General features: G+C 42.0%; 1 protein-coding gene across 1 annotated transcript; it reads left to right on the forward strand.

Moving 5' to 3' along the window:
* Positions 1–1,477: 1,477 nt before the first annotated feature.
* On the forward strand, positions 1,478–16,248 carry parp10 (poly(ADP-ribose) polymerase family member 10). Its single transcript, XM_039820972.1, has 11 exons — positions 1,478–1,619; positions 3,149–3,328; positions 5,014–5,252; positions 5,364–5,594; positions 5,698–6,710; positions 7,324–7,536; positions 8,953–9,079; positions 9,550–10,560; positions 12,149–12,282; positions 12,364–12,538; positions 14,426–16,248. Exons 2-11 carry the CDS (start codon positions 3,150–3,152, stop codon positions 14,722–14,724), a joined length of 3,621 nt encoding a protein of 1,206 aa, XP_039676906.1. The 5' UTR covers positions 1,478–1,619; position 3,149; the 3' UTR covers positions 14,725–16,248.
* The last annotated feature ends 55 nt before the right edge of the window (positions 16,249–16,303 follow it).

Here is a 16,303-nt window from a genome sequence, read left to right on the forward strand (position 1 = left end):
AGGCAAAGGTAGAATTTAAATAATGTAACATAGAATAAAACAACAATGGAACGTTTGTAAATACAAAAAGATAAGAAAAAGATAAGTTCAGTTCATAGCTCTGAATAAAAAAAAAAAAAACATTAGGAATCAAAGAGAGTTAAAAGCAAGAGAGTAAAAATGCGTCTTCAGATTTGATTTAAAACTAGCAATTAATGATGTAATGCATGGACGTCTATTGGACTTGCAGCCTTTGTATGCATTAATGATATACAAACTCCATTCAAATTACTTAAAGCTCAGTACTGCAAACTGATCTACCTGCAAGTTCATTTATAAATGCAGTCCATGCGGCTACCATTGATGCTATAAATCAGTGATTATACAGTTTAAAATACTCCGTGTGGCCCTCTGATCTAATGATGACTTGAAGGTGAGTCATAAAATTCATGTAAGTGCTCAAGCCCTATTATCTTCTGCCTATAACTTAGTATATAATCCATTACAAGTCCTGCATTAACAATTGTATTTAAGAAATATGTTTAAAAAAAAAGATATAATAAAAAGTAGACGTGTTCAGCATGCATAATATGCGATATTAGAGTGTTACATCATTATATGACATCATAGCATTATTGTTGATGCATTAGCATGTAAGCAATAAGTTGATGTGTGTAACAGGTGGAATTGTGGGATAGTTTAAAGGTGCCCTGCCACACAAAACCGTTTTTACCGTTTCTACATTTTTTTTAAATATGTTAGGTCCATATGTGTTTGTGTTATGTGGTGAATGTGAAAATAAACTGCTACCTCCTCTGTCAGCTCTAGCCACTGAAAAGAAATAAGCAGAGAAATCAGGCCAATTACAAAAGCTGATCAGTCTGACATCATATTGCCTGAGCTCATTACTATTCATGAGCTCGCCCAGTGGGGCTGGGTAAAGGATTCTGACAGCCAGGCTCTCATTGGCTAGCTGTTAGCCAATCAGATTCAAACAGCTTAGCTTGTTGAATATTAATGAGAACTGGCAGAAATCGAGCTGAGTCTTCCTGTAGGCTTTCTATACCACGCTAGAATGGCATGAAACAAGGTAACCAAGGCATTTTTTCCACAAAAAAATGTTACAGAGTCCATGGTAGAACTTCAGACATTACCACAAAGTAATGAAATACGTGTGGCAGGGCACCTTTAATCTGTAACAATGCATCGTGTTTGCATTGACTATCTGTTTTGCATATAAAAGCTTAACTAGATATGCAAAACAATAAGTTGGCAAACTAAATGTGGTGGATTAACAAGCACAACATATCGCTTTGAAGCTTTTTAGAGTAGACGTTTAGTCCTTGAGTTATACAGTCTATGGTAAATATAGTTCCTTAAAGCAAGGCAATCACCGTGATAAACTAGATTTTTTAATTTTATTTAAGATAACGTATCATATAGACTAATGATGAATTGACAAAGCTTAATATGACTTCATAAACGGTCTGTTTCCCTTTAAGGCGCGCCGCTGATGACGCCACAAGTTGTTCGACAAGCAGCTTTCGTTAACTGTCTATGAGCACAACAAGGAAGTGCCTGTCTGGCTCAACCCGTTTGGACGGAGCGACTTTATGAGCTATGCTTTTCCTGTAGCACAGGTAAGTAATGCTCCAAAAAACCTCGTGAAAATGGATTTTCTGTCGCCAAAATAAAAGGCATTTGCGACAAACTAACGTCAAGCTCCCGTGTCTAAACATGGCCTATGTAGCTAACGTTGTGAACGTTACTGGTTTCACTTTCTAGCTGGAACAAATTTAGAGCCAGACACGTAACATTAACTTGCATGAACTTCAGGTAACGTGAAACTACGCAGTAGGGAAAAAACAACAGACTGTATTGGTAAAACGTTTAAGAAAATGTTTCTTGTCGCAAATACACCACCATTACATGTTGCTCCTAAACTAACGTTACTCTGTTATTAAGGCCGAGCTTCCGGGTAAGGTAACGTTAGCATTGAGCATGTCAGTGTTGTTGTGTAGGCCTAGCTAATCACTGTAACGTTAACGACATGCTGGTTTCCGAACTCTGTCCACTTACTACGTGAAGAAAATCCTTAAATGAGCTTCTGAAACACATTTCAAATAGAAATTCTGTTGTTTCGCTTAAAGTGTACTTGAGAGGAATTTATGACCACAGGAGCAAAAGTAGGCTAAATGTGTTGCATGCATCAGTAAAAATACATCGACTCAGACAATCATGCATATTAGGCTTCGGTGGTTTATCGCAAAAGCTAAAAAAACTAAAACAGAATGCAGGACATGCAATATAATTTAGTTAGGTACGTCTTGAATTTCCCCCACAAGAAAAATGAGTTTTAGCGGGTTAGTTAGGCCTATTACCGGTTGCACCGAGAGTATCGGCATAGTCACTTCACCAGAGCTGTCATGTGAAGTCCGAAGGCTGAACATCACAGCGAGGAACTCTATACTGGCATAGGCATATGGAAGGCTCTCCCACTCTACATCAAACCGAGTCAGAGTAGGAATAGGGGTCAGCAGTTGAGCAAAGCAAATCCTTGCATATGAAAAGCTGTACTAAGCAATTTTTTTTGTTTAAAAAGTAGAGGTGTGAATCCTCACTGATCTTCCGATTCAATTACGATTATCATGTCTTCGATTCGATATCACGATGCGTCAAATAAATTTTTCTATTAAAGCCATGTAGGATGTTTGATTCCTAGCTTTTCAAGCTTCAAAAACAAAACATTCTGCAGTGCTCTAATACTAAATAAATTGGATACATAAAACTACAGCACTAAGCACATGGCCCTTACTGAATGTGCAAAACGTAACAGAATATGTAAACAGAAAGATTGTTAGGCCTACATTAAATTGTAAACAGAAATAATCGATTATGGGCCTGCCGATTATCGATGCAGCATCGTCCACGATTCGATGCATCGATTATTTGATTAATTTCAACACCTATTAAAAAGTGACCTACATGGAGAGGCATTCAGTGATCGTATAGAATGAACGCCCAGTTCGAGGTACTTGACCTCTAGAAGAGTGGAAAGTGAGGTTTTCTGAAAACTCGGGCTACCGCTTTCACACACAGTGTCAGGAAGCTGCAAACCAGTGATTTGAACTACTTTAACTGGTATGGTATGGTATGACCTTTTTTTTAGGATGCCTGTTGAAAGCCTGGAGGAAAGGACAGTGGAGGTGCTGGGGCTGCCTGCAGCAGTGGATGAGGAGCTGCTCTTTCTGTACTTCGAGAATAAGCGCCGCTCCGGGGGAGGTCCACTCGTCTCTGTGGAGAAGAAGGGTGACCGCGCCATATTGGTGTTTGAAGAGGCAGAAGGCAAGTGGCAACAAACTATATTCGTCTGGGAAATTTTGCAAGTATGGGCATGCATATCCATTTGTTAGCCTTTGACCCTAGCTGCTTTCCAAAGCTTTCATGTTCATTTTCCAAATTTGTTAGCTACCTACTTTTGTAAATGTAGTCCATGAAAGAAAGAAATTCCCCAGTTTGTACTATATTGACTGAGAAAGTGAGTTCTCCTGCCCACGGAGCCGTGGCACCTGTGCCTACGTGTACAAGGATGCATTGCGCGAGCAGCGACTTCGCTTAGCTCTCTTAGCTTTTTTAGTATTGTCAGTACAGAAAAATACAACCATACACCTTTTTTTGAATTCAAGTTTGTCTCTTTCACCGAACCAAGACTAGATTATTTCACTTGTTAACACACTTCATTTAAACCGCTTCTCTCTGGCTAAATATGCTGAATATCTGAGTCAGCCAAAACACTGAACTGTACACTGTCAAAAATCTTAGCCCATAACATCCTTTGCACTCATATTTTCGCTAATGGAAACATAACTAGTTTACAGAGAAGAACACATGGAAGATTGTAAATCGCATTGAGCTCTAGCTATCCATGCTGAATTAGCATTCCGTACACCTGTCGCACTCTGGTGTCTGCAAGTAGAGCAGGTTGTGCAGCTGCAACTGGCTCAGCCCCAGAAACAAGGAGAAAATTTGCAGGCTTTTTTTCCACACACCACGTACCTAACCCAGATAGATGGGTTAAGAGGTAAGGTTAAAAATCACTGAAGTTTTTTTTTTTTTTAGTCTGCGCTTGTTAGAGGTAGGATATTTACAGTGTCTTATTCAGACACAAGTTTATACAGACTTTCAAACCACCTCCAGAACACTAACATAGAAACAAAGCGACTAATGCTTAAAAGAGAATTGTAATTCAAAACAACGAATGGAAACGTCATTAAAGGAACATGCCGACTTATTGGGACTTTGTCTTATTCCCCGTATCCCCCAGAGTTAGATAAGTCCATACATACCCTTCTCATCTCCGTGCGTGTTGTAACTCTGTCTGACGCCCCCAGCGCCAGCTTAGCTTAGCACAGATGCTGGAGGTAACCGGCTCCATCTAGCCTACTGCTCCCAATGAGTGACAAAATAACACCAACATGTTCCTATTTACATGTTGTGATTTGTATAGTCACAGGGTGTACAAACAACAAGGTCACTATGCTTTTAATATCTAGTAATTGTTGACTCTATTACTGCAACTCTGAGCGAACTCCAGGCGAACTCTCTGCTCCTCACCACGGGGCTTCTCAGGTGCTGCGAGCTAATCACTCCGCCCAAGTAGCAGAAGTAGCAGTGCTTCGCCTTCTGAGAATATAGTTCCTAGTTTATATACGGAAAGAAGACGGCTGTGTCTCATGTGACCTTGTTATTTGTACACCCTGTAACTATACAAATCACAACATGCAAATAGGAAAATGTTGGTGTTATTTTCTCACTTATTGGGAGCAGTAGGCGATGGGCGAGTTACCCCCAGGATCTGTGATTAGCTAAGGCATCAACTCGCGGCGTCGAACAGAGCTAAACTACGCAAACTTATCTAACTCTGGGGGTTACGGTGAATAAGCTAAAGTCCCAATAAGTCGGCGTGTTCCTTTTTTAAAGTACTGTATGCTAATCCCGCCTTTATTTCTGTTGCCATCATTTTGACAGCTGCAGCCCAAGTGCTGTTCCAAAAGGGCACCACGTTCTGCATAATGTGGAGCTGAGTGTGAGAAAGCCGGCCTCAAAGGACCCATGTAGACTGCTGCTGCGGGGGATCAACCCCAACACCAGCACAGAGATGATAGAGCTCTATGTGGAGAACATGATGGACTTGAACGTGCTTGACTACGCTCTGTATCCCTTGCCGGGAAGAGACTTCATTCTCATTCACCTCAGCCAACCCTTCTCGAAAGGTTTATTGAACGCACTATCTTTCTTACTGATGTGTTTGAACTGCTTCCAAATGTCTAGCTTGTTATTTCTTTTCATGGCATCGTTTAATGTATACATTTTTTGTTTTGTAGACTTCCAAAACCTTAGTGCTAAAATCTCTAAGAGGAAACTCGACGGGGCCTTGGTAACTCTTGAACAGACTGAGCAAACTGACTCTGTCTTAGTGGAGAACCTGCGCCCTAGCACCACTCCAGACATGCTCACTTTGTACTTTGAGAGTGAGCGAGGTGGGAATCAGAAGGTGGAGGAGGTCACAATGCTTTCAGAGGGTAGAGCCAAGGTGTCCTTTGTCAATTATGAATGTAAGTTTTGTATTATACAACCTTTTAAAAAAACAAACCACAACTCTTGTTTCATCGTAGTTTTCTTCAATCAACAAAATCTGTCTGTATTCCTTTTTGACAGCTGTGGGCCCTGTCCTGGCTCGCCCCCACAAACTGGAAGGCGCTGATCTTGTTGTGGTGCCGTACCTCGACTGTCTTCAACCCACGGAAAGATTAACGTCACAAGACTCTGGAATTGGCAGCCAAGATATGACTGAGAGAAACTTGGAGGATATTGAGATGCAGACTAGTCCTCCCGTGGCGGTCCATGCAAACAGACCGCCCTCCCCTCAGATGGCCTTGAAGCCTCTTGCTGCACAGGTAGCAGTAGAAGAAGCGGCAGAGGAAGTCATGGACCAAACGGAGGACGATGATACGCTATTAAGCCACGTTGCTATCGCTGACCCAGTAAAACTCGCTTTGTTTCAACTCAGCACCTTTCGGAAGGACACTGAAAAGGCTCACCCGAGTTTCACCATCCAAATCAAAGACAATGGCGTGCACATTGCAGGGACTGACAGGCAAAAGGTGGAGCAGATAAAGAACGCCATCTTGGACTGTTTTGGCAAAATGGCTGAGACTCATTTCACCGTCGAGCCAGAAAAGGCGCAGTTCCTTGCGAGAGAAGATGTAAAAGAGCGTTTACTGCAAAGCATGGATCAAACTGGGTCACCTGCTATGTACAGCGTATCAGACTGTAATGTCAAGGTAACCTCCCTCTCCCAGGACTCTATTAACCAGGCAAATAGCTTTTTGAAATCCCAGCTGTGTCACTTCAGCATTCGGGTGGACACGGAATACGAGTGCATGTTATATTGCAGAGAGTGGACAGATTTCCTGAAGGCTCTGGGTTTCTGCTCTGTTAAAGTGTCCGACGGAGGAGGCGAAATTGACGTGGTCACTCTGAAAGGTATGGAGAATGAGAAGCAGACTGCAATCATGGAGTTTCTCACTACACCCATTGAAAGGGAGACGGTCATCTCTATGGAGCCAGGCATGCTGAAATACATCCAGATTCATTGTCACCAGCTGCTGGCTGACATGGCCCAAGTGTCTATTTTCCCACTAGAAGCAGAGGACGTCTGTGGGTTAAAGGTATGTGGCGCATCAGTAGCACGTGCAGAAACTTTTGCCGTACAATTAATTGTCTCAGAAATAATTGCGATTACCAATATAAATGTCTCTCTCTGCATTCATTTTTTACTTTTTCAAACAACTAAACGTTTTGAATGAATTCCAGGAAACAATCTTTTGCCTGTATCAGTATTATGTGACACAGATAACGCCTCTTTATTATCATAAAACATTGTGTTATTTTCTTGAATTAACATTAAATTGACAATAGGTCAGTAACGTATAGTCTGGCGAAAAAAAAAAAAAAAAGGTTGTTTAATTAGCGGGTTTCACGGGCAGATTTCGGCCAGAAACGCGAGCACGTTCAATTTCTCTGGCTTGAGTCAGCTACAGCCCAGGATGTTTGGAGGTGCTATGGCAACGAGTGACCCTTTTCCGCTAGCGTAGCATGGCTCAACGGTCCATTGTAACGGGCCTACTGCAGTGCTGTAAATAAATGTCACTGGCGATTGAATGTTTGGTTTTCAAGATTCCGTCTTATTAATTTCTGGTGCCGTGTGAACATTGTTTTTTGCAATTCCTAGACCCATCATATTGTTTCATCTTTTGTTATTTCTGTGAATGTGCCTGATAGATCCATGGCCCTGCTACTGCTTGTCAAATGGCTGAGGAGGTGTTGCAAGGCGTGGTGTCCTCTATCTGCACCAGAACCATCACTGTGAACGCTCCCGGAGTGACTCGGTTTTTCGACGAGAAGGAGTGCAAGAGCATCATGGAGGAGATGGAGAGAAAGTTTCAGGTCTATATCAGCACGAAGCATGTGCCCTGGGAATTCCTGCCACACCAGGTAACGGAATGATGCAATAGGGCAAAGACGGTTCTTACTTTTTGTGTTGTTCTGTGTTTTTGAGGCTATTATATAGAATGTCATTCTTTCACACTTCCTCTCAGTTAACCAGTTATACCAGTTGTCATTCATCTTGATGAGCAGTTCTTGAGGCATTATTACGGTATAGCCTGAGGCTGAGTTTCCCAGCAAATGCAAGGCCGAAGGGAAACGCTAATGTTCACTGTGTTTCTTCTCTGCTCAATGTTTTAGCTTCGCTTTTGTCAGGCTCAGCTCAATGGCCACACACAAAACGATGTTTATGCTCCCAAATGTGGCAAAGATCATAGAGGAACCAGTTTCAGGCTAATTGGTGAGATGAAGGCATGAATGCATATCAGAGGCAACCAATGATTGTTACATGCTGTTTTATTTAAAAAAAAAAAAAAAAAAAAACATAAGTTTTTCTTGGTTAAAACCATTACCTACTAGAGGGGGCCTCAGGAATCAGACTCTGTTGCCCCCCTGTAGCATGTTTGTTTGGTTAATCGTGGTCAAATCACTGAGGTTGCCTCGGAAATTTAGGCTACACTATACATGCATTACCTGCAGGCCTAGGCGATTTCATTACGTAATTCCTAATGGAGATCTTCTCACAGCTCCTGAAAATGGATTGAAGGGTCGATGACTCTTTGAATTGCAACAGCTTTTTTCCAGAATCCATTTTGCCGACTCTCGGTGTAGTCGCTGATTGATTGGCTTGTGAACGGGGCAGCTGCTTTGTCTTGCTCTGATAGGCTACTCTGCAGCCAGCAGTAGCCAATCAACAAACGTATTGTGAGTTGTAAGTGGTTCTCTTTTCTAAAACGAAACCCCTTGCAGTCTTTGGGTGCACTCACCGCATTGTAGCGTCATTTTTTGATTTAATCTCCGGCTCCGTCCCGCTCCCGTTGATTTCTATGCGCTATTCTGTCCCTATCACGTTAACAACAGTGAAATTGACTCCCGAAGACCGTGACCCGCGGGATTCCCGAAAAATTGTCACCCTCTACTACCTACATTACTGCTGGCAATTTTTCAAAGCCTACCAAGTTTTAAGATTGATGAATGCACTTTCTGACCATCAAGTCACTGGTTGCAGTTAATGCTTCTATGTTATGAGCATCTACTTTAAAAAACTTAAAATTAGCTTGAGATAACACCGTCTGGTTTTATTTTTATGATAATTATATCTGAGGAGTGAAGACTATATATATATATATATATATATATATATATTTTTTTTTTTTTTTTTTTTTACACACACACACACACACACACACACTTTCATTTCATTTCATTACATTACATAGCCTAGTTATAGTAGCATTATGTCCAAAGCTGCTAATGGACAAAGAAACATTTGGTGTTCACGGAACATTGTATTTTTTATTTTAGGACTTTTTAGAAACTGCGTGGGACATGATGTCCCACAAAAACTTCCAGAAAGTGTCTTTGGATGGTGCTTCACAGGAATTAAAATCAGACTCGATGCAAACGGATCACAATGGAGTTCCTGGCAACGGTAATATCTATCTCTTCAATAATTTCTCATATTTCTGCGCAGTTTCAAACAAATCTGTAGTCTGGCTATCACCAGACCAAGCTCAGTCTTTTAAGATTGAACATTAGTCTGGGGAGTCTGCTCTGTATTTTCTACTGCACAAGAGGCGTGATCAACGGGCATAGTTCAAATGACTGTAATGCAATTGGATAGTCCTTCAACCAATCAGACGTGACATACTTTGCAACCGGTTGCTGCGCTTCGGTGGCCGCACATGTTGAATGTAAACAAACAGCTGCTTGCTGTCGCTTCTCTGTCGTCATCGTGTTAAACCCGTCAAAAGCGCGCCAGGTGGATAAGCCAGTTTGTGATTGGTTCCCGCAGGATATAAAAATTTACAGGTTCCCAGCCTGAGCTGCAGGGCGCAATCAAATCGCTGGCAGATCGGGCTGGCGTTACCCAGTCTAACAAATCTGTTTACCTCTTTGTAGGCCTTTTAGAGGAGGCAAAGAGAATCGTCTCAGCCGTCGATGAAAGACCCGAGGGAGGTGTGTCCAATTCCGACCAACCTGATGACATGGATGGCCTGGACCTGTACACGGCAGAGGAACCGACCAGCCTGACAGACCAAGACTCTTGTGTGACTTCTGTCGATGCGTCTCAGCGCTCGACTGAAGGGAACGCTGCGAGTGGGTTATTCGCGCAGAGCGATGGAGCTCGGGGCCTTTCTAGCAACCTTGAAGAGGAGGCCCAGCTTTCTTTAGCCATTCAGTACTCTATGGAGTCCAGCCATTGGTCCCTGGAGGATGATGAGGAACAGCTGCAAAAAGCCTTGGAGCTGTCCAAGAAAATGATCCCACATGAAGCATCTTCCGGTTGTACTGGCAAGAAGGTGGGCCGGCAGAAGAATAAGGACCCCAACGTGTCTTTACAGGACGCCATCAAGGCAGCCAACACCATGCAGTTGCTCGTCTTCGCAGGTTATAACTGCGACCTGATTCGGGTGGACATAGCCTTCGGGAAGAAGGTCAGCCAGAGACAGATCGAGGAGAAACTAGAGCACAGGGCTGTGAAGAACATGTCAGAGTACCACAGGAAGTGTCTGGAGGTGATCAAGAGGAAGCACGGGGTGGAGATCCAGATTCAGGGCACCATAATCACCGTTTCTGGCTTCAAGGAGTACGTGCCCGGAGGACTGTGTGACGTGAAGCTGCTGCTGGAGAGAATCTCCAACTCTGTCTCCGACCGGGAAATCCTGCGGACTGTCCAGTGGGCGTACCACGATCCGGCCACTTCGGAGAAGATTCCTTATTCGCCCGATGCCACTGTGTTCATCGAGAATGCTCTGAGGCTGAGGCGGAAAAAGGTGGATATCTTGCTGGACAATCAGCCCCACGTCATCGACTTTGAGAAGATGGAAGAACACAACGTAGCTTCGGGGAAGTCTGTGAAAATCTCCAGGAAATTGCCCGAGTTGGGGGATTTGGTTGAGGATGTACCAGGTAAAGGGAACTTTCTAGTGTTCTAGTGCTCCTGATGCTTCTGTGTATTTAGAACAAAATTGAGTAAAGGATTATCAGACCAGCAAAAATATAACTGAATGCATCGTTTTAGCCGGCAAGCTAATGCAAATTTTTTTTTAAATTGGGCTGGAAGTGGAGCGGGCTAGAGGAGGGATACCCGAACCGAGCCCGTTGTGACCCGACGGTACCCGATGGGCTGGGTTCGGACAGATATTTAGAAATGATGTTCGGGTTCGGGTCGGGCTCGCTCACATCAGCGCGATAAGGCATTGAACATTTTAGATTTTAAAAAGCTTATGTAGGTGCGTGCCTGTGTTAATGTTCGCTTGTTGCCCCGTGTGCGCAGATGCGCTCATCTGTTGACATTTCCGAATGCCTTCCTACAGTTGCTTAATAAACGTGGGCTTTCCACACAAACAAACGTACGTATGTGTCATTTAGAATGAGAAAAAAACAAGATTTTAACTGTGTCGGGCTCGGACATAAATATTTTAATGCCTGTCGGGCTCAGGCCGGGTTCGGTTACTGCTTTGTCGGACGCGGGCCGGGCTCGGACAGAAAAATGTGGCCCGATCCGCACTCTAGAGCGGGCGCACCTGTACAGAGGTTTGTGCCTCGAGGCAAAAGGTCCAGTGTTCGAGTCCGACCTGGGACGGTTTACTGCATGTCTTCCCTCCTCTCTCTCCCCCCCTTTCATTGCTTTCCTATCATTAAAGGCGGAAATGCCCAAAAAATAATCCTTTAAAAAAATTAATTGGGCTAGATACCGAATTAAAAACTTTTTAGGCACCGACCAAATTGCCTCTATAGTATTGAAAAATCGTCATTCAATACCCACTTTCAAGACCTAAGGAGTAAATCTCATCGCTGTCCGTGAGCCAATAAGCACGCAGCATGCTTCTACCGAGATCTCGTAATGTTTGCGATTGGCTGGCTAACGTTACACGACGCAGACACACGCAGGAAAAACTCTACGTTACGCACAGAGACGGGGCTCACGTAGTAGGAGATAAAAAATTAAATAAAAAGATTTGTGGCGGAATGTTGTAATTTATTTTTGTTAAAATTGATTTAATAAAATTGGTATCGAAAAAAAAGTATCGTCCAGGAGCCGGTATCGAAGTCACGGTATTGGTACAGGGAAAAAAATTTGAACGATACCCAGCCCTAAAAAAGACCCCATGCTTCTAACGATTTAACATTATATTTTTTTTAGTCCATGTCTCTTGTCTGATGGAAATAAGTCTTAGACTTTATTTTGTCGTCACTGACGTTTTGTAAATTTGTGTCATTTAGTGTTTTCTTTCTCATAATGTCAAACTAAACCTCTAAGATCTGTTAGCTAGCTGACTTTGTTGCTGGCTACTCCATTCTATTCATGAACGGTATTATTTATTATTTTTTCAGTTATATTTTTGAAGTGGCTGATCATCTTTTCCTGCTTTCTGCTTTTTGACAGATTTGGGGCTCCAGATCTTTTGTTGATAAATAATATGACTTATAAAATGAACAAACTCTAATCTTAAAAACTCCATGAAATGATGATTACGTAATGCTTTGTCAACAGAAGAGGAGTACTCTCTGCTGTCGAACCTGCCCGAAGCCACCAAAATCGACGAGGAATCGGACGAATTTCAGGAGGTGGTGAAGAATTTCTACGAGACCATACAGGAATACCACAGCAAAATCCGAATCATACAGGTTAGAAAAAAGAATAAGCCGCACATTTTGCAACAAATTCTCTGGCGTGTCCGAGATTAACGCTTAGATTTTTCACAACAGGTGGAGAAGCTCATGAACCGACTGCTGTACAACCAGTACAAGTTGAAGAAGGCGAGCGTACTGCAGCGCGCCACGTATCCGGAAATTGAGCGGACTCTCTATCACGGCACGAGTGAGAAGTCTGTGAAAGAGATCTGCGTTCACGGATTCAACAGAAGCTTTTGTGGAAAGAACGGTATGTTTAATAATTTCTTTCGTCATTGGCAGTAGTGGAAGAAGTATTCAAATCCATTATTTAAGTAAAAGTACTAATACCACACTGTGTTAAAAAAAAAATAAAAAAAAATAACTGTTACAAGTAAGAATTTCTCCCCTCTAGCGGTGAAATTATACATGACAACCAACCGAATATTACTTTCTAGCCCCTCCTAGCCTGACCAGGCAGACCCACATCAAGATGTTGGGTCTGGGAACTCACCATTAACAGTGCTCAATCCGAGGGGCGGGATAAACAGTTGTCTTTCAAATTCCCTCTGCACGCAACAGGATAACGCTACAACCGTATCTTCCTTTTTTAAGAATGATTTCTGTGCTGTTCTTTGTTCTTTTCTCAAAGAAAAGCTTAACTCCAAGTCTTCCAGAAGACGCTGTTCCCAACAGCCATAAGCCCGCCCACCGACTCTAAACACTATGTGATTGGCCTGACCAGATTTTTTTTTCAACTCGCAACCAAAAGAGAGTGCCTAGGACCCCCCCCAGCTGCAAAATAATGTTGCGGCCGCTCTCTTAATACATCCATGGCTAGGGTGCGTCTAGATTTCTAGGCTAAGCCCCTCCCATTCCAAGTGCATTTTAACAACTACGTTGGCTGAACACGAAATCAGCTCTTAGTATCTCCGTCGTTTACCCGCAGCTGTTCTAGCCACTCCAATATTAACTTTGGTCTTGTTGCTTTGCTTGTCGCGTTGTTGTTTTAATTCTCTTTTTTTGCTTCCCTGGTGAGTAATCTTCCCCTGGCATTCGTCACGGTGCCACAGAGTGTAAAAGCGCGAAAGGCGGAGGTATGTCCCTCTCTGGCTAATGTATTTTAAAGCTGGAGGCGCTACATGGCGGCCGCCATTCAAGCGACTCGCTCGTATGTATTCTGAATGATTCTGAATGGCAGATTCGACGCTTACGAGAATACTTTGATTAGTTGGTGGAAGTAATTCCACATGAATGAGCACATCTTTGTGAAAGAACAAATGTTTTTTTGCTAAGAATCAACTAAAAAAATGACACAATGGAACTTTAAGTAAAAGTATGTAAGTACCGTACTAAAAGTAGAAGTAAGCAATGCTTTAAAAATCCTCACATTTTCCAAACGGTTCTGTCAATCAACCTAGTGTTTCATCGTTGTTTAATCATTTCAGTTTGACTTGTAGGCCTGCATATTGTTGGGTAGTTTAATTAATAATAAAACATCACACTTTATGTAGCCTGGGAAAACCCTGACGAACTTCCGGCAAATTAAAGATTTGGCCAAGAGCCCATTCAAGCCCATTTCCAATGTTTCCAAATCGAGGCACCAATCGCAGCCGTTGAGGCGGGCTTTACACGATGACGATAGCGCGGCGAGGGGCCGACGGCGAGCAGCTTTTTGTTTACATTCAAAACGACGGCCACCGAAGCGCAGCAACCCTTTGATGCCGCTTTCGCTGCTACGTCACCCGGATCGTTGGTCCGATTGGTTGAAGGACTATCCAATTGCGCCCAGAGGCATTTGAGCGGCGTCCGTTGGTGGCGCCCTTTGGAAATGGGCTGTGAACCTTCCCCAGGTTTACACCTGAGAAGGGTCCGGTGTCAACCAGGCTACACTTTGTGTTTTGTGTGCAGAAATCTTAATTTGTAAAGTAACTAGTAACTACAAGCTGACAGATTAATGTAGTGGAGTAAAAAGTACAATATTTCTCTCTGAAATGTAGTGGAGTAGAAGTAGAAAGTGGCATGAAAAAGAAAAGACAAGTAAAGTAAAAGTTCCTCCAATTTGTAGTCAAGTACAGTACTTGATTCAATGTACTTAGTTACCCAAGACGCAGTGGTGGAATGTATCAGTTTTTGACGTGTTGTTTTCTCCACGCAGCCACTGTCTGGGGTCAGGGGGTGTACTTTGCTGTCAACTCTGCGCTGTCGGTCCAGGAGCAGTATTCCCCCCCGAATGCAGACGGATACAAGTTTGTCTTTGTGTCAAAAGTTCTAACCGGAGACTACACTACAGGAGACCATTCGATGAAGACCGCCCCGCTGAAGGAGACCGACGGTATTCCGCTCCGATACGACAGCGTGACCGATGACATCACGAAGCCGTCAATGTTTGTCATCTTCAACGATACGCAGGCTTTTCCTGAATATCTCATCACATGCCAAAGAGTCCACCGCTGAGGAAACATTAGGACTTTAAGTATGGAGGAATAAAGGACTGCTTCTTTTAGGTTTTTACCTTGTTTAGGAAAAAGTGCATTTGATTCATAAAGGGCTAATTATTATTGTTATAGTGTACTGTTTTTGTTTTTGTTTTTCATCAAGTACCTTGCTGTTGACTGTTTAATCAGTCGCTGTACTTTCAGATCTTCGGTTTAGTCCAGTCTGACCAAGAGAAACTCAAACAACTGAAACCCAGAAGCCCATTTTAGTTAAGTCACTTTAAACATGCTCTTTCAGCACAGATGTGACTCAGCAGTTATTGCAGGACATTTCCCTTTTCATTTTGATACCACAGACACGCCAATTATTATTTTCCATGATTAAACATTGCAAGCATCCAAAGTATGTTGATTTTAAAAACAAACATAAATGATATGCTGCACATAGTTCATTTTATTAACGTGAATATGACAGTTTTTTATAAATTACTTACTTTCAGGTTCAGTGGTTTGAGTTACTCCGTAGTGTGCAGGTTCTTCTAGGTGATATGAAAATAGTTAAGATAACTCTAATAATAGCTCCTAAATGTAGTTACAGTAACTACCTGGTTATGTTAGAAAAACAGCAGTTCCAGGTCCACTGCTTTACCTTTTTTAAGAAAATGTTATCAAAAAAATGATACCAAGAAGGAAAATTAGGCCTAGATTGAAAATAATCATGAATTATAAGTTTTAAGCTATCTTGTCAATGTTAAGCTCTGCACATCTATCGCATTTAAAATGAATGTGTGTTCTTATTTTAATAAAACAAAAAATCTGAGTTAAGCCTTGTGTGCCATGTGCAAAACGTGATGGGTCTTGATTTCCTGTTCCTTACTTGGAGCGGTGAACAAATGCTGCATCTGCAGACGACATGATTGAGTGAAGTGCCTCTTTTGGAGTCCCTTTTGGATTAATGATATTTGGGTTTTGTTCTGTTTGTGACTTCTGGTCGGGAGATGTGTTTACCAAAGATATTTTTTTGTTAGTATTTTTGATTGTATTGTAAGCATTCATTTTTTTTCTTTTTTTTTTTTAAAAAGGAAACATGAAGGCATTGCAGTCTAAAGAAAGATCATTATTATTTTTAAGAAAAGAAAAATAAAGCTTAAAATGAGATACCATTAGGAGTTTCTTGGGAATTTGTTTTGATCATGCGCTCAGTTGTATTTACCAGAAATAGGCTACTGTATAGAATATTATATATGAATATATTCATATATAATAATGTAAATCTGAATTGAATATTTTTTTTATACTACTGTCTACTCCACACTAAAACAAGAACGTCAAGATCTCCCAAAAATGTTGCTTTAGACATTTCAGTACACTTTTTTTATTCAATAACGTCATACTCAGAGTTATTTTCGCTTATGTAGAATTGCATCTGGCCCCCTCGTTGTGTTAGGGACCCCTGAATTTAAAGGAACCGTTGGATCTGCACCCTCATTTATCCAGGGAATGTTGCTTTGAATAGTGGAATAAACTGTACACACTAAACATACCAATAATGTGTCTGTCTGGTATTCCTGAGACTGTCCTAATGTATCCTGATTTTA

The sequence above is a fragment of the Perca fluviatilis genome, chromosome 13 (genome assembly GCF_010015445.1).
Source record: "Perca fluviatilis chromosome 13, GENO_Pfluv_1.0, whole genome shotgun sequence".
NCBI lineage: Eukaryota > Metazoa > Chordata > Actinopteri > Perciformes > Percidae > Perca > Perca fluviatilis.